The following is a 16632-nucleotide window of genomic DNA, read 5'->3' as shown; positions in this document are numbered from 1 at the left end:
CCCAAACACCATGTTTGGCAAGTATGCTCATTTACACCAGTTTCCGCTATGCAAAGATTCATTGTTTAAGTACAAACTTTTGATTTATCAGATAACTCTTTACAGCTGTCATCTGTTACATAATATATGGAACAAATACTATTATAAGGATCATTACAGAATGGGACTGGACGGACCATTATTTGAAAACTGGGTCGGAGACGATATAAAAAAAACCAGTCCATATCGAGGAAAATAGGATTCAGGTCGGGAAAAAGTCGAATTCTGCTTTAAAACGGAAACAATCTTCTCATCTGATGGCAATTAAATTCATGTTAAAATGAAGAAAAAAATAACAACAACAAATATGGAAGAAGTTATTGTTCCCAAAATGAACAATACAATTAGAACCATCAGAAACGGGAGTCAGAAACGGGAAATAAACATTTTGCTGAAATAGTTCAAAACGTACAAGAAACAAATTATATTAAAATGAAATAAAGGTACTTTTTTTTATATATCAGTGTAGCACTATTGCTCATTTCCTGTCTGTAAGTAGGATGAAATCTATGGTTTCAAATATTGCAGCCTGGTAAGAATCGAAGGGCATGAAATGAATTTAATCATAATTAAATTGTGAAAATATAAAAAGAATGTGTTGTAAATATAGAAAAATTGAATAACCAAGTAAAATAATTCAATTAAAACAAAGTGTATGAAACTTTAAAGGCTAAGGTAGTTCATTTGTCGAGTGACACAACTCGACTCGGGCATTGCTGGAGTTAGCTCCCTTCTTCAGCTCTGTGTTTGTGTGTGTGTGTGTCTGTGTGTGTGTGCGCGCGCGCGTGTGTGTGTGTGTGTGTGTGTGTGTCAGTGTGTGGTTTGGATGTTTAACGTAGTTTTTAAAAAAATTTCAGTCATATCGCTAAGATGTCTCCAGTGTGACAATTTATAGTGATGTCTAGCACTGGGGCATCATGCCGCAGACATGTAGCATCATGTCCCACCCAGTCCCATTATCCTGACACAAGGCCGACCAGTCCTAACATTAACCTCTTAATGCTGAGCGTCAAGTGAGTCAGTTGTTAGTACCATTTTTGTAAGTCTTTGGTATGACTCGACCGGGGATCGAACCCACGACCTCCCGCGTCCAACGCGGATGCTCTAACCAGTAGGCAACCGGATCGGTCCTTCAGCTATGTTTTATTACTATCAAATATATAGGAAGTGTGCTTAGAACGTCTTAATATGTCAAATCCATGCTACTGAAGTAATGAAGACATTTTTTTTGGGACAGTCAGTGAGATCTTAGAAGAAAACAATGACACAATTTCTTAAGATCTCACTTTACAGTTTGGGGGGCCAATTTTCATCGGACTAAAATTGTAAAAACATTAGAATATTGTCTACATTAAAGATACAAATAAAACCTAACCAGTGAATTTTGTGTAAAGCATGGTTGTCAAATTTTAATTAATGCATTCGAGTTAATTCCTTGGACAACTGAAAACTTTACACTCAACCAAAAGTACCCCAACACCTCTTGACAGCAAGGAGCTATATACTGAGTAATTTCTTGTAACAAGGTGGCTCAAATAATCACTATGGGCCTTACGTATGCCTGAAATTCACTTGTAGGACAACAAAGTTCTAATCACCCTTTAATCATCTCGATCTTGAGATATCTACAGCTGTAGCAGACCTGTGCATAAATATTGCTTTCATTTGCAGCCGAAAAGGTAAGCATTTTTTCCGATGCTACTCTGTGACAGGCATTGACCAAACAAGCTAACCAGTTTTCAAGCTTGACTGAAAGTAAATGCAAACCACATTACAGATTTAGTTTCAGATTCAATTTGTAAACACAAGACTTGTGCGCTTTGCCATAAAATATAGGGTCTTGTCACAATACGAAACTATCTACTGAGACCTTAAATTGCTCGGAGAAATACGTTATATCAGTATCTATAAAGACAGTCACGTGCAAAGTAACCTGTGTAAACATTGAAAGAGAAGGCAAACATATTGCTCAACTCCAAAACAAAATAATAAAAAAATTCTTTCATTTCTCAAAATTTAATAAATTGTTTTTTGAACCATTTTATTTAAATATGGATAAAAATGATCCATGTATGATTGGTTATGGTCTGTTTTGTTGCCGATATTCTGCATACAAATGTTGTGTCCAAAGGGCAGATTTCGGAAAAGTTTCACAAACTGTGCCATATCAGGTAAATGGCATACATAAAGAAGCTGAACACACAAACCCATCATTATCTAACATGCCTTCTAAAGTGCTGAATTATCAAGCATTCCGAATGAATCAGCTACACTTTTGTACCCAGTTGAATACCATGATAGCAAGACACCAAAACAATTTAAATCTCTAAAAGACTAAGATCTCGTTTGTAGGCTACCAACTTAGAGCTGGAAATTCAAAATCTACTAAGAAAAATATTGGGGCTACAACACTTTCACTGTGGCTCCTTACAAATGAAATTAAAACTAAAGCAAAATGGATACAGGTGTGGAAGGGGGTCCAAAGTCTAACATTATACATGTAACACTTTGACTGCAAGTCCTACGGTGTAAGACCCCGACCCCGATAGTTACAATCGGGTGGGGAGGAGATACATCCCGCCCAATCCCCGTCATAACTCCCCTCCCCACCGTAACTGTCAGGGTCTATGTCTGACTTTGTATGACAACTGGACCACCATCCCTATAACTACTTACCGATAGTCTTAATTTCATTTGTAACGAGTACATGTAGTTACCCTAAACCTGCTAATGAACACACAAATAGATGGAAAGAAAATAAAATTTGTTACTGACGAGTCTGGACAATAATGAATCAGTCAACTCAACATTCAACTCGCCATTGAAAGGATCCAATCCTTGTGTTATTTTGATGTCCAGCACAAACATACATTCTGTGCTTCAAATATCTTCTTCTCTGACTAGATATGCCCATTCAGATAACAGACAATGCTGTTGAATGTTCAAGACCTTAGATCGGCTAACATTCATGAATTTTACCAGAAGCACTCAACATGTATTCATACACCTAATAAGATTCGAAAATTCGTACAAAATATGTTTTAAAAAATATAATGATTAATCATTGACAATTTGAGACAGCACCTGACAGCTTATACCAATATACATGCAGAAAAGCAACATTAAACTTACAAGTAATGTAAAATAAATATGGTACGAGCGGGACACTCCAAAGTCTGTGTTCAAACTGTTTTAGGGGAAACTGGTTCGAAATGGTTTGATGAATGTTACGAGTTGCTTTATTATGTGTGTGAAGTTGCGATAAAATGGATATAGTGGTGTATGACGAATGAAAGGAATCATTTATTACACCAAGATTTGTAAAAGATGGTTACGGAGCAACATGTTTACTATGGTGTCACTAAAGTGGGTGCTACGACAATCCGTGGGGGTGGGGGTGGGGTGTCTTTGTTTATTTCTTCGTCTTGTTCTTTTAATCTTTGTTATTTACACAAACATATACAAGGTCAATTGTGTGCAATCGGAACATGCTCAAAACAAACTGCAGTCTCAGGGTCTAATTCTTAATCTTTACAAAATTCAGAATTTGTGGAATATTTTCCACCATAAAACCAATTCAATGCGTGAATTAGCAGTGTTTTTTGTAGAACAACTGGTAAATCTGAGAGACACCCGAATGAAAGTTAATGACGTAAGAGCATCATTTCCAATACGACAATATGGTTGACATTTGTTGGGGGAGGGAGGCGAAAGAATCTCAAATTGAGGAAGTTTAAAAGTTCATTCATCCATTTATTTATCTTATTTCATCATGCGGAAGATTTACACCATAATTCATTCATTAGCGAGAGAAAATACAATCATGGTTTTACATTTGTGTAAAACACCTTTCAAGCAATCATGTCTGTGAAATTAACAAGATATGAGCAGTGTAAAAAAACGTGTGCAGATAATAAACATGAAGATTATGTCAATGGCACGGCTATGTTTAAAGAACCATATCCATTATTTGTTTTTAAACTTGCTATATTTAGTATCCACGAGTGAACGAGTGTATTCTCTGCCAATTTTCGCTAAAGAGACACAATCAGGCATATAACCGGGAGTAGTTCCATTACTGCAGAAGATGAGTCGATAATTATTTATATTTATTGTCTCCGTTGAATGTCACTTGAACGTTAAATACATATTTCTCTTCTTCATAAATCCAGGCTCGAAATTAGACTGTATCTTTCGTGAACTACACCACATTAAGCGTATCACTGAATATCCTTCAATTCTCCCGAATGTGTATCCAAATAAAAACAGGAAAAAAACAATAGCACGACCTATTCCATCTTATGACATGTACGTCCTAATTTTATCCTTTATTTTTCTATAGCAGTAAGTACAGATATGCAAGTCACGTGAGCACAATTCGCAGACTACATGATGAGTACATGGAAGGAACAAGATGTTTCGTTGTTTGGATTTGCACTCTATGCATTGTAACAATTCTTTCAAATGTTTGTTCTCGAACATTGCATGTTCTGTAGCTGAAAAAAGAAACATAGAATATAGCAGTATGATTACTGACACCATAAATTTGCCTTTCGCATTTTAACTGTGTTTTGAGCTTGGTGGATGACGTGCAAGTCATTAAAGTAAAACTTAGTTGTTAAAATTTGCTTTAACAAAATAACAATTCGGCGTGTTTTTCAGTCCTTTTTTAAGAATAGCAAGGTTTCTCTTCCAATCAATGTATTTCTGCTTTATCAGTCTCATATACAAGTAAAATTCAATTCTGTAGAAGAAAGAGTAAGTTAGGATGTTCTTTGATTAAAAAAAGAAAAACAATAGATGTACTAACATCCCAATAAGAAATTGCAAGATAGCATGTTCTTTGACTAAAAAACACAACAACAAAAACCACACACACAAGAGATGCACATGCATCCCAAAAAGGTGTAAGTTTGCATGTTCTTTGATTTAAAAAACGAAAAATAATAGATGCACTTGCAACCCCAGAAGACACCAATTTTTCGTAGTAAAATATGTTTCTTCGAAAATATTTACCCAATCATAATGCCTTAGAAGAACTACTAAAACCTCGATAAAATGTCCTACCAGATACTACTTTTAGCTAAATGGAGATAAAAGTTGTCTGCGGACTTATTTGGCGGTCGAGCAGAGTGATATCCCCATACATATAAGTTTTGGCGGCAAAAAGTAAGAATATCCCAGTTATTACTGGAGCGCAGGGAACGCTCCCCTTGGATTTAAATGCGGGGAGGTCGGGAGAATGTAGGTGTATTATGACTGGGTAGGTATTTTCGAAGAAACATATTTTACTTATTCGAATACATTAGCCAATCATACTACCGTAGGAGAATAGGTAAGAGGTGGAGGGAGGTACATTCCCTTACCCCGGAGATACCATCTCCGGTCCCCTAAGGTATTGAGACAGCTTCTAGGTAATCCGACTGGAAGAGACTCCATTTGCCAGGGCACTACCTCAAACGGGAAACAATTTCCCTGTCGAGTTGTCAGACAATGAGAACTCCCTTGCCATCTAAATATTCTTACCCCAAAATAAGGCTTTCACAATCGCCGTCCTCTCCGGAAATCATGCATCGCTGGCGTTTCGAAATGATGGTAATGGGTGGCCTCCACATCCTATCGTACTTGCATCGATACAGACTAATCTCAAGCAGGTTTACCCATAGTGTGAACCCGCCGTGAGCCAGATTAGGTTGCTCCCAATTCCGCCGATGGTGCCTCAGTTGGGTACAGCTTTTGAGAGGATGGTCTAGTGGCAACCTGCAGTAGAAGGCGACCCATGATCATGATGTTCGATGCCGCGTGGAGGAATCCCATGCCGATATAATTCCTCGAAAGTATGGAGCTATCATGTTCGTTTCAATGCCCGATCCTGAGAGGGGCACAAGATGGTTCCTATGTATTGAAGTCCATACCTAGGTAAACGAAACGCTGAGACGCTACTAGGTCGGATTTTTCCTTGTTGATGATAAGTCCAGACGGATAACAATGGACAACTCGCCGATGTTGTTGCAAGATGTTGTCCAGGTAACTTGATGTTGCCGCCATAGAAATGGTCCGGACATACGCCATTTCTCCATTCGTCAGAAGAAGGAAGACCCCGGGACCAATGTTCAGACTCAAGTGGGGTGTCCTGAATTGATAGACGATGTTGTAGGCGGATCGCATGAAACGTCATGGAAGCCTTATGAATAGAGACATAAAGGCATGCACCCTCTAAACCCAAAGTGATGGCAAAGTGTCCGTCATGGATATAGTTTCGCCCTTCGTGATCCATACGTATATGGCTTAGGCCGATCCAAACGGAAATAGGCCATCAGTGTGATGAGGATATCGTCAGGATGATCTGTTGAGACAGGTTATGGTATATTTGATCCATATAACATGTCGGTATGTCTGTTGAATGAGAGGGAACTTGGCTGTTTGTTAAGTCTGTCCCATTATGTAGGAGGACTCAAGTCGGATCCCAAGGAGGTAAGGCAGGGAGATTTCTAAAAATGACGAGTCCTGTGGTAGTGACTTGGGTGCCAGAGCTGTTTCGGTAGCATGTTAATGTCCGACGTTTTGTGGCTAAAGGGTAAGTTGAAGTATCTCCCTTGTTTCCATAAAGATTCACACTCAGGACAAAATCAGCATGCAGACTTGTGATGTTTTCATTCTGAGCTGTGTGTTGTTTGCGATTTGCCCACTGTCAATTTGGAAGACAAAATAGAGCAAAACGGATAAAGCTAATGTTCTGCACCTTTCCAGAATGCAATGTCCGTGCAGAGCTAATCATTAAAATTGTAGCCCAGAAGTTAATAAGTCTAATACAGCTAGGAAGCATGCAGGTGAAATCTAATGCCAATACAAAACTGTTTAGAAACCTATGTGCCTACACATGTGATGTTTTGAAAATCGTGTTGGTACATATAAATGACAAATGAAGGTTACCTGGATAAATGTGATAGCAGACGGTTTCAATTACAATGCTTACCTGTAGGTAAAGTCAAGGACGGCCTGTACAGGTAGAATCATTGAAGCATAGTGTTCAAAGGCTAAAAATAGCGTGGAAAAAGAACTCACCTTTATATACAAGAAAAGACGGAATAATACATATATAACGAGTTCCTCAGTGCATAATGACATAAACACTGTGAATAATGTAGCTCGAACCTAACTTGTGAGCATAGGTTGCATACACTATGTACTCGTTGTTGTCGAGTTTAATTATAGTGGCGTGCGCACAATTGTGCATGTGCCACTTTTTTTCTGACTGCACCGCAGCCTGCTAGTTGTTCCTGGGGAAGGGGATGGTGCCACCTCCCCCAGGCTTTTATGGATTCAAGGAACACTGATAGTTTGACCTCAGTCTGTGGGTCCATAAAGGTCCCTACAGTTGAATGGTTGGCTATCATTAGTGGGAAGGAGAGCTCGGGAACGGTCCTGCTTGCATTACATCGCTGGTTTCTTGTTGCATTTGCCTAGTGTTTCTTGCGATTATTTTTTTCTTCGATTCTTTAAATATTTTTTTTTTCTTCAAAATGTTCTAAAAGGAGGGGGATGTTCTATGCTGTTTATAGAGGTTCTTAGTAGATATCATGTATGAAGAGACATTTTCAAGGTTATTATGGTATTACTAGTCGAGGTGTCTAGGGTGTGTTTCCTACGTTATGTTATTTATAAGTTTTTAGATATTACCTCTTTAAGTTATTTATTAATTGATGTTTTTAGAGATTGAATGTTATTTATACTTTATTTAGCAAGAGACCGGAGTCCTAGCCGATTACACGGTTCGTTAAGGACATCTAGGACCGGAATCCTAGCTGATTACTCGGTTCGTTAAGGACATCTAGGACATTCGATTTTGCGGTTTCCTTAGTTTTTTATAGGTGCTTCGTAAGTGAATTATTTATTAATACTTTTATAAAATTGAATGATATGGGTTTTTATGTGGTGGCTTCTAAATTTATTTAGCTAGTTACCGGGTCTTTTGGTTTTGTGGGGATAGTAATTATATTTTGTTCCTAAGTCCTGCTGAGTCTATGAATTTATTTATATTTTTATATGCTGATTGTTTATTTTTATTAGAGTCCATAAGGAACTCTGTGTATGTGTGTGGTGATCCAATCTCTTTTTGGTTTTTGATAGATATTTTCCGAGCGGGTTGATATTTTGGGCATATATTGAATACGTGGTGTAGATCTTCGGTGGTGTGGCAGTTAAAGCAGTTAATGGTTGCTGGTTTGGGTCCTATAAACCTTCCAAAACTGCTTGCTAGTTTAGTTTTTCCAGTTATTATCCTGTTTATGGTTTTCTGTTCTAAATAGGTACCCTTAGGTAGCTGTATGTTCCTATCTACGTTTTTTGGGCTTCATGGTGCTTTTTACCTTTTGTGGAGGAGTTCCAAAAATCTTGCCATGTTTGGTCTATATATGTTTGTGCGAAGCTTATTGCTTCTGTAGAGCTATAGTTAAGCTTGATAGAGTTTTGATCTCCTAGTTTGGTTTCTGCAACTTTGTCTGCTGTTTCGTTGCCAGAGATTCCAATGTGCGACGGTATCCACATGAGCTTGACTAATTGATGTGCTGTGGTGATGTCGTCGATTAATTGGCATGCTCTGTCGAGGAATTGTTCCCTAGAGTGTGTATTGCGATTTTGGATCGATTTGATAACGCTTAGGGAATCGCTTATAATGACTGCTTTAGGTATTTGGTTGTCTTTGATCCATTGTAGTGATTCAAGTATAGCCCAGAATTCAGTGGTGTAAATGGAGCAGTAGTCAGGTAATCTGGATCCCGTTTGTATATTGAATTCAGGGATGATTATTGCTGCTGCTTTTCTTGGTGGGTTGTTTGTTTTTGATCCATCGGTATATATTTTAACATAGTCCGGGTATTTTTGGTTGATTTCGTTTACCAGTACAGGTTTTAGTAAGTTTTCTTGTCCTTCTTTATTGCCTAATTTGGTAGCTTCAGTGTTAATCCTTGGTGGTTTTTGTAGCCATGGTGATTTGTTCTGGTCTGTATTGTTTGTTACCTGTTTTTTTAGTAGAGGTATCTTTTCTCTTAGTTCAATGATTACTTTGCCACTTGGTGTGATAGGTATGATTTTGGGTTTGAAGACAACTTTACACTTATTTATAGCTATTTTGGTGGGATGGTTGTCTGGGTGGGTATCTAATCGAATGGAGTATCGGAGGAGCAGTTCTTGCCTACGTAATTTTAAGGGTAGTTCTCCTGTTAGTGTTTGTAGTTCTTCTAATGATGTTGAGGGGAGTGTTCCTGTACATAATAGTAAGACTTTTCTCTGGATAGTGTCAAGTTTTTGTAGTACAGGCTGCTTAGCTGAGTTATATGCTTGACAACCGTAATTCAGTTTTTATCTAATTAGGCTTTTATATATCGTGAGGAGGATTTCCTGGTTGGATCCCCAGTCAGTCCCTGTGATGTTCCTGAGTAAACTGAGATCTTTGTTACAATTCTGGGTTGTTCAATGTGCTGTTTCCATGTGAGATGGTTGTCAAAGAACATTCCCAGGAATTTCACTACTGTTACGTATTTGATTAATTGATTTTGTATATAGAAGTTTGGATAGACTAGGTTGTTATTTCGTTTGGGGGTGAATATGATTGCCACAGTTTTTTCATGATTTATTTTGAAACCCCATTTGTCCGCCCATCTCCCTATGTTGTATATGCTCTGCTGGATTTCTTTAACTACTGTGTTATTGGCAGGATTTCCATTCCTCCATATGCCACTATCATCTACAAATTGTGACAAGTTTATTTTTGCGGAGGCTGCATTGAGGTCAAGATGATTTATCATTAGGTTAAATAGTAAGGGACTTATTACACTGCCTTGTGGTGTTCCATTTTCAAGTGAAAATTCTTCAGAATGGGTGTTGCCTATTCTTGTGGTAATTTTCCGGCCTGTGAGGAAATCACCAATCCAGTTGAACAAGCGTCCAGTTATTCCAAATTGGTTTTATTTGGCCATTAGTCCATTGGTCCATACTAGGTCGAATGCTTTTTCTAGGTCTAAAAAACCGCTATGAGGTTGCGATTGGTTTTCCTATGTGCGTTAAAAGCGAGTTTGATGTCCGTTTCCAATCTGAGAAGTTGGTCAGTGGTGGACCATTTGTTCCGAAAGCCACACTGAGAGTAGGTTATTGGTTTCTAGGTGGTGTTTTAACCTATTTGCGATTATTGTCTCCATTATTTTGCAAATATTGTTTGTAAGGGAGATGGGTCGGTACAAATTTATGTTGTTGGGATCTTTACCTAGCTTGGGGATTGGTATTACTATGGCCTGTTTCCATTTGGTGGGTAGTTGGCCTTTATCCCATATCCTATTAAAGAGTTTGATTATGGCTATATTGATAGGTAGTTTTTTGTAGATAATGTAACCTAACTGATCCTTACTAGGGGATGTTTCGTTTTTGGATCGTAGGGGCTATTTTTCATTCATGTACTGTGATGTCGCTATTTAGGTGAGATTATTTTGTTCCTTGGTCTTGAAACATTTGAGGTTGGGTTCCCTCCATCAGTTTTTTTGTTCTTGAAAGTTTCTGGTGTGATTATTGTTGCTAATCATGTTCGAAAAATGCTTCGCTAGGAGGTCTGCCTTATCTTTATTTGTTATGGCATTTTTAATTTTTGGGGCTGAGGTAGTTGCTTTCCCTTTTATGGCTTTTATCTTGTCCCATATTTGTTCTGAGTTTGATTTTAGACTCAGTTTCGAGCAAAAGGTTTGCCATATATTAATTTTAGCAGTTTTTATAGTTTGTTTTAGTGCTTTTTTATCTTTATATTGCTGGAAGTAGATAGAATTTTTGGTGCGTTTATATTTATTTAAGGCCCTTTCTTTGTCTTTATGTGCTATAGTGCACTGTTTAGTCCACCATGGTACAGGGTTTTTATTTTGGATATTAGTTGTCTTTGGTATGCATCGGTTAGCTGCTTCTATAATTGTGTCTGTTATGTTATCATAATACATTTCAATACTTGGGCTTTCTAAGTTATCTGGATTTACTCTAGCTAGTAATAATTGGAACTGTTCCCAGTCTGCCTGTTGGTACCTCCATTTAGGTGGGGTTTCGTTTGGAATGTGTTGAGTATTTGTTTGAATATTGATTGTGATGGGAAAATGGTCACTTCCTAACGTATCTTCTTGATCCACCCACCAATTTGTGATCTGAGCCAATTTTGGGGTAGTGATGGTTAGGCCTCTGGCTGAGAGAGTGCCATCCTCATGGTTTAATCTAATGTTCGACCCGTCATTAAAGATGACGAGATTGTTCTCAGTTATCCATTTTTCAACCATTTTTCCTCTTTGATCTATCTTTCTACCTCCCCATATTCCACTGTGTACGTTGAAGTCGCCACAGATCATTAGATTGTTGTTGTTGTTATTAGTGATTGCCTTTAGTGAGATTAGTTTGGTAGGGCAGAAGATACCCCCTGGGTCGTATGCATTTATTATTTGAATGTTTGTGGTTCCTATATTTATCATTACTGACATTATTTCGATGCTATTATTGATGTTTAGGTTAGGGGGTACTTCTATTACTTCATAGTAGATTAGTGTATCTATTAAAAAAATTGCTAGTCCACCCCCTTTCTGCCCCATGGGTCTGTTTTTAAAGATTCCCTGGGTATAGCCTTGTAGTTTGAGCAGGCGTTTGTGTTATGAGGGTTTCCTGTAGGAAAATTACGTCTGGTTTTACGGCCGTATTATTCAGTTTGTTCTGCAGTTCTGATAGGTTTTTAAAGATTCCTCTGCAGTTCCATTGCCAGATGGTGATTTTATTAAGTACTCGATAAATATGAGTGTGTGTGATTTGGTATTTACTGTAGCTTTAAAAAAATGCTGGTCATATCGCTTCGATAAATATGATTTAAAGTTTATGCATAAAAAGGTGACTCAAGGGTTAACTATAAAAACATGCATGCGCAGGATGTGACTGAATAAACCATGTATAGAACGCTGAACTGTACTTATTCAACCAGAACGAAAGAAACACAGGAACTGAGGCACAGTATACACAGTAGGTGGTACAATATCTATTATGAGGCAATACTTTTAGGGAAAAAGGCCCGGAGACAGCCCGTACAAGTAAATACATTAAAGTTGGTGCTCGGACGCTACGAAAGCCTTGGATAGGAACTCGCCAATATGTACCCATTTGTAAAGGAATTACAATATATAGGAGTTATTTGAGGACTAGAGACTAGCACGTATACATAAGTATAGCACAAACTGACTGAAGTCACATAGGCTCCACGTGCAAGTACCTAAATGTGTGACGACGACAAAGTGTGGCGACATGTAAAGGCAGAATTTTGTCATGATATAAAGAGAGAAAACGTTGCAAATATAGGAGTGTACTTTCCTAAGAAGAGATAAAACTCCTCCAACTTGTAGTGGTATATCTTCCACATAGCTTCTGGATTTTGTGAGGCCTCACGTGATGAGAGCATGCTTCTTGGTACCAGCGGAAGCAGTAACTGGGATATTCTTACTCTGTGCCGCCAAGTCTTATATGTAAAGCGACATCACTCTTCCCGATTGCCAAATAGGTCAGCATGCAACCTTTAGCTCTCTTTACTTTAGCGAAAAGTAGTATCTGGGAGGGCTGGACGTGCGAGGTAGTATAAGTTATTATAAGGTATTATGATTGGCTAAAGTATTTGAAGAAGAAAGTTTAAGCTAACATGTTCTTTGTTTAAAAGACAAACAACAATAGATGCGCTAGCATCCTCCCTCCCAGCGCGAAGCAATCAGATAGTTTCCTTGAGGAAGTTTTATTTACAGTCAGATGGTTAAAACTGAGACCTGGAAAAGCTTAAAGTACAAGTGTTTCAGAGTGGGTTCCCTCCCTGAGCCTCTACATAGGTTCTGTCACACAGATCCTTCGTCCACTTGTTTACTTTCTCCTTAATTGATATTACTGGATCCGCCCATGATTAGAACTAGTTTGGCTTCCGTTCTTAGTGTGGAATGTGTGCTACAAAGATATTTCAGCAAAGAAATGATGCATAGTCTAAAATTTATTATGGTTAGACAAAACAATTTTGATTTTATATAATGATACTTTGTTTCACAACTTTTCCTATAGAAGAGACTTTTTGGCAAACATGAATAAATGGAAACTAATGAAATAGCTAAAATGTGCAGTCCGTTTTCTGTTCCTTGACTGGTCGTAAAATTAAATTTTGGTCAAGTTTGAATGTCTTGACATTTATGGTCCCACCAAACTGTTTAAGTTGTTTTTGGACAAACTTATGTATAATTTTCCACAATTTATAAAACTGTTGTTAAAAACTATTTGTACTATACTTCAGTAGTTCACAAGCAAGCACATTAGAAAATGACTACACATGGTAGATTCAGCAGCACCTGAAAAGGTGTAATTGGCTGCAATCCGAGGCTAACCAATCATGATGTACAAGGGGCTGTAATGGTTGCCATAACTGTCACACCACTTCACCCACATACTTAACTTGGTTAGTATTATTAGATGTAAGCCCCGTTATTCACTGTGCATATTCTATGAATAACCAGTTGTATTAGATACCTATAAAAATGATAACTAAGGACGAATTTTTAAACATGACATTTAAAAAGTGTAAACATGTAATATGTCCTGATAATACAAATCGAGTAAACTTGACAATATTTAGAGTTTTCGTGGGCAGTCAAGGTGTATTAAACTATACATAGTTCACAGGTTCTGCTTTTCACTTAATATCGCAAAGCTTAGCCAACCAAAAAATTTATTTGATACAGCTTTAAAAGTGAAACTGGACCATTGGAAGGAATTGTGAAGGTCCAAAGTTTCATTTGTAAACATAACTAAACTGTTAAACTCAGTTAAGACACATTGCACTCATTCTCTCAGCTTAAAGTATTACGCCTTAATGCGAGTTGAAAAAAAGGACAACACATTATGACAAAAGTGCATGATTTTGTAAGGCAGACCTATTTGCTTTTATTACCTGCGACCACACAGATCTTTAAAAAAAACATTTTTTCAATATGCCAAAATCAGATTTACACCATGAGACAATAACCCCCCGACCGCTGTATTCAGTTATGTTCACTCTAGACTGACTCCTAACCCACTCTACTACCCTTATTCCCAATCATGGTTGTTGACTAATATATGCTGTTCACGTGGCCATGGGTACTGCACAAGGTCTGTATATTTTATACTTGTTCGTCCACTAATCAAATGTATTTGCCCTTGCAGAAACACCATCAATGAAAACTATGCATGATTAATTTTGAATATTTCAGACATAAAAGTGTGCATTTTTATGAGATATTTGTCCGCAGCGACACAATTGCTGCAGATGGTGTACTTACCAGACATGTTTCCAATAGATGGTGGGCAGTCGACAGCCAGCATGGAATTACTCAGTTCTCCATGCCTTTCCTTTTCCAGTATGATATCTGCAATTTCCTGACCCGTAAAATCTTGTTTGCCTGCAAGACAGTAAAGTGAAATCTTGGTAGACTGGTGGTTCTTTATGAAAAATCTCTTAACTAAATTTTAAGTTTTAGCAATATTTAACTGTGCGTGTCTGTGTCAGTGTATGTGTGAATGTTAGAATTTCAAAACTCCCAACTACATTTCATAACCTTAATTACAGGTACAAGGTCTAAATGATAACTGTAATCTTGCCCCGTACAAATAAAACAATCAAAATAATATCATTAAATATTTAAATTCTGTACCATAAATTTAACAATTATTCAGTTCGATTCTGGGAGATACTATCATAAATTTTTAATTATGTTATTGGTTTCATTTTGTTAAATTCAATTTCATACCGTTCAACCGCTGAGAAAGGTTACATAACTTAAACAACCACCTCTGATATCCAGACTTTACCGATTGTCATGTCGACTTATATTTTAACTTTTGACAGCGAATCACACAAACACAAACAAATTATTTCATCGTTTATTTGTCTGTTATAGAAAGGTTGCATTGTAGATCGAGCAAACATATTTCCAGTAACGAAAGTTTCAAGCATTTTCTGCGAATCTAGTCGTGGCGCAAGAGGGCACTATGAGTGGTGGTAAACAAACAAGCTGAAAGAAATCAAAAAAATGTAGCTGAACGACATGAATCTCATGCACACACCGGCCCCTAAGATCAAAGCTGGGGCCAAAGAAAAGCAGAGTGAGTGACCTTAAAATAAAATGCAATCCATAGTTTTACATCATTTCAGTCTTTTCATTAATTTCGTGCTTTAATATATGCAAATAAATGATATCATTATAATCTGTAAATTGTGTTTTACCATTCTTGAAAATGTCATTTATTGCCATTGCGACATCTTTCTTTGAAAATCCCATTTCGATGACAAACTGCGCATCTTTGTTTTCTATGACACTCGGCTCTGTAATTTCATGTGAGGCTGAAACAAAGAATGAAAATATATTATATTAGATATAATAATGAGAAGGTACATATGAAAAAATGACTTTTGCTTATTCACGCGGTACAAAAACGATCTCAGAAAATGTACTGAGCCACTAGTTGTACACTTAATTGGTATTACCTTTTCAGTCAGTGTCCACAATAGATAGTAACAGCGGGAATAATAGCAGTAGGAATGAAGCTTCGCATTTTCACGTTTTTTAAGCTGATATAAAAGAAATATGCAAATGATATTCTTAAAACTTGTTGAAAACGACCTGCAATTATTGTATTGTACAAATGTATTGTAATTTAGTAGCCCAAATTCTGAACATTTTAACAAACACCAGTGTAGATAAAAGCATCCATTTTTTATGGGGGTGTTTGCATATTTCAATAAAGTTGTGATCAGGTATCTTGACATATAGGGTGATGGTGGTTTGTAGATGTTCACAACTATATTATAATTTCGATCCACACTGGTATGGTTCTCAGTAGAGGTCTTGAAGGTGATACGACTGAAGAATGTAGAACAATGCAAAGTCTGGGGACATACATCTTTCCCAGTCATTTTATACACATTCTGATAGTCTACAAATTAAACGAATAACTATACAAGTTAAAAAGTACGTCTTCAACCATGCAGTCAGTGCGCGCTGTCTTAATACGACTGTCTCAGTATGTATGTAGGTAAATAGGTAAGCAAGTAGACCGGTAAGTAGGCAGTAAATAGGTAGGTATAGTGTAAGCAAGTAGACAGGTAAGTAGGCAGTAAATAGGTAGGTATAGTGTAAGCAAGTAGACAGGTAAGTAGGCAGTAAATAGGTAGGTATAGTGTTTCCTATTCTTTCTCTCACTCAAGTCTCCCCCTTACTTGAATCGGCACTGGTATTACTGTTTCCAGCTCCTCCCCAAGTTGCACCTCTATGCACAGTGTAGTCGTCCTGCAAAATAATTATCAGGAAAAAAAATGATCAACCAAGTCTAAAACGTCAACTATTTAAAACTTTGAATCATAAAATCTCTGTTGTAATCTTAAGATTTGAATCCTGACTATGTTCTTGTCATGGTCAGTGTTTGGTTTTCTTTGGTTTTGGGGATGGTTTTTGTGTTTGTTCTTTTTGTGTTTTTGATACTCTGTTTAACTATCGGAGCATGTAAAAGATTTAAATTATGAGTCGC

General features: G+C 37.3%; 1 protein-coding gene across 2 annotated transcripts in view; it reads right to left on the bottom strand.

The window, feature by feature from the left end:
* Positions 1-3771: 3771 nt before the first annotated feature.
* LOC149773589 (uncharacterized) overlaps positions 3772-16632 on the bottom strand; it is a 32747-nt gene continuing 19886 nt past the window's right edge. For both annotated transcript variants that reach the window (XM_089946345.1, XM_089946344.1), the window contains exons 5-8: positions 16325-16394; positions 15332-15448; positions 14388-14507; positions 3772-4535 (exon numbers count right to left, since the gene is read on the bottom strand). In XM_089946345.1, coding sequence (XP_089802471.1) covers positions 4339-4535; positions 14388-14507; positions 15332-15448; positions 16325-16394 — 504 coding nt within the window. In that variant the 3' untranslated portion in view covers positions 3772-4338. The remainder of the gene's footprint in view (positions 4536-14387; positions 14508-15331; positions 15449-16324; positions 16395-16632) is intronic.

The sequence above is a fragment of the Sinohyriopsis cumingii genome, unplaced genomic scaffold, assembly GCF_028554795.1.
Source record: "Sinohyriopsis cumingii isolate HCF-2022 unplaced genomic scaffold, ASM2855479v2 utg000624l, whole genome shotgun sequence".
NCBI lineage: Eukaryota > Metazoa > Mollusca > Bivalvia > Unionida > Unionidae > Sinohyriopsis > Sinohyriopsis cumingii.
This window is presented reverse-complemented; position numbering and strand designations above follow the sequence as displayed.